This window comes from Myotis davidii, unplaced genomic scaffold, assembly GCF_000327345.1.
Source record: "Myotis davidii unplaced genomic scaffold, ASM32734v1 scaffold514, whole genome shotgun sequence".
Lineage (NCBI taxonomy): Eukaryota > Metazoa > Chordata > Mammalia > Chiroptera > Vespertilionidae > Myotis > Myotis davidii.
The window spans coordinates 241,156-243,323 of NW_006286236.1; the positions used below are offsets into that span (position 1 = coordinate 241,156).

General features: G+C 63.7%; 1 protein-coding gene across 1 annotated transcript in view; it reads right to left on the minus strand.

Moving 5' to 3' along the window:
* The window catches only part of PICK1 (protein interacting with PRKCA 1), an 18,120-nt gene that overhangs the window by 5,170 nt on the left and 10,782 nt on the right, over positions 1-2,168 (minus strand). The window contains exon 6 of the mRNA XM_006757415.2: positions 121-174. Coding sequence (XP_006757478.1) covers positions 121-174 — 54 coding nt within the window. The remainder of the gene's footprint in view (positions 1-120; positions 175-2,168) is intronic.

The window sequence follows — 2,168 nt, forward strand, 5'->3', positions numbered from 1 at the left end:
GTCTTTTTAAAAGAATTCTTAATGGCCTCGGTCCTAGAACTTTTCGGCTGGCGTTCCTACCCCCCACGCCCGCCACCATCTTTGGAGCAGGCCCCCGGGACCCCGGCCAGGTGCACCCACCTTTATAGAGCTCAGCCGTCCGCTCCAGCTCCTCCAGTCTCTTGACAAGCCCATCTGTGGGTTCAGAGAGAAGGGGGTGGGGGTCAGGGGTCTCAGCGAGCAATGGGGGGAGGGCAGAGGCAACCCGGAGGACAAGCAGGATCGGCACAGAACGGGGTCCTTGGGGGGCTTTGGCACCTCAGGGTCAGCTGGGTTCAGAGGTGTTTTGTCAACAGCTCAGAACACCCAGATGAGAGGCAGGGCTGGCCCCCCAAACACTCCTAAGACAAGCCCCCGCCCAGAAGGCCAGGGCACATGGAAGGGGCAGATGGGTGATAACACAGGTGCTTCCAAAAGGCATGTGAAACGGGCGGCGCCCCCCAAGGCCAGCCTAGCAGCCACGGCCCCATCCTGCTAACGCGCTGTGCTGCCCACGGCCGAGGAGGAAGGCCGTCGGGGACAAGTGGGAGAGACCGGTGGACCAACAATCGGTGTAACCAGGCTCCACGTGGCTCTCAGAGCGGGAGCGATCTGGGGAGCAGGAGGAATTCTGGAAGCGCCAGGGCTGTGAGGGAGAGCTCCGTTAGATGGGGCCTTGAGCGTCACCTTTGTGTTTATCCAGCACCTACTGTGTGCAGACGCCAGGCTAGGCTCCAGGGATGACTGGGTGAATGAGATCTGAGTGGTGCCCTTGAGGCTCACAGTCTAGTGGGGGAGCAGACAATGGCCAGCCGCTGCCTGGCAGTGATAGGGCTGGGGGGGGGGGGGGCAGCTGCCTCACCCCAGGGGCTGGAAATGGGGGCTGTGGATCGCCAGGGCTGAGCAGGCCTTTCAGATTAGAGAGGGACGGGCAGGGAGCTAGAAGCTCAGGGCAGGGCGTGAGGAGCGGTACCGTGTGGGGCTTTCTCTAGCTGTGGGTGCCACCCCTCCACTCCAACAGGATGAGGCCTGTACCCCCCCACCCCCACCCCGGGAGCGCCACAGCAACTGCAGACCAGGGGCCCTGTCGGTGGCTTGCTGCCCCCCTCAGCCACCCCCTCCTGCCTCCCAAGGCCCCCAGGCAGGGTCTGGCCTTCCTGAGTTACTCTGCTGTGAGCAAGGACCACTCAAGGCTCCCTGCACCCTCAGTCCTCCTTCCACATGCGCCTTTGGGGCAGGCACTACTTCCCTCATCCCCCCTTTTTATACTTCCCTCATTTTATTACAAAAAACGGGGACAGAGAGGTAAAGACACACGTGGGGCTGTCCGAGCTGGTGTGCTCTGCCCGCCCCTGTGCTGGCCTGGAGGGCAGGGGAGGGAGCAGCAGGGGCCGCCCGGCCTTCCTCTGGACGGACTTCAGGGGAGGAAGGCTCGGCTCAGGGGGACGGAGGGGGTAGCCTGGGGGTCTTCACGCGGCGCTGGCCCCTGGCTGGCTCCCCAGAGCCTTGGCCCCGGGCCAGCCTGGCGGGAAAGGAGCACGTAAGCGCTGCTGTTGCTTTTAGCTGGGTCATGGGACATCATGACAGCTTCAATTTTAGAAACACTATTTCAGGCCGGGAAATTGCAAGGTTCGGGGGGGAAAAACACAACAATCAGTTCTAATTCCATCTCGACGCGTGGTAACTACAGTAACGGGGATTTATAGACGCCGAGAGGCCGGAAATAGCAGCCTCCACTCGGAACGCCACTTGGCACAGGCTCAGGCCCCACCCCGGCGCCCAGCCAATGAGGCCAGCGCCCAGCTGAGCCCACTGTTCCTAGAGGTATTTATATCCGCCACGGCCGGCAGAGCTGCTGCTGTTTATAAACTCAGGCGGGTGACGGCGGACCGGGTCCAAGTGCCTCGCTGGCCACCCTGGGGGGAGCGTGTGCACACGCGTGTGGGTGTGAATGTGCGCGGGCATGGCGTTCTCCCTCCAGGCAGCCGCCTCCAGCCCGGGCAGGGCCCGCAGCGCCGGCTGAGACAGGGCAGCAGCGCCACCTCCTGGGGAAGGCCGGCGGGGAGGGCAGGGCTGGAGCAGTGAGTGGGCGCTAGGGCAAGAGGGTGAGGGGGGCAAAAGGGGCAGGGGCGGCCTGCCCCACGGTCCTC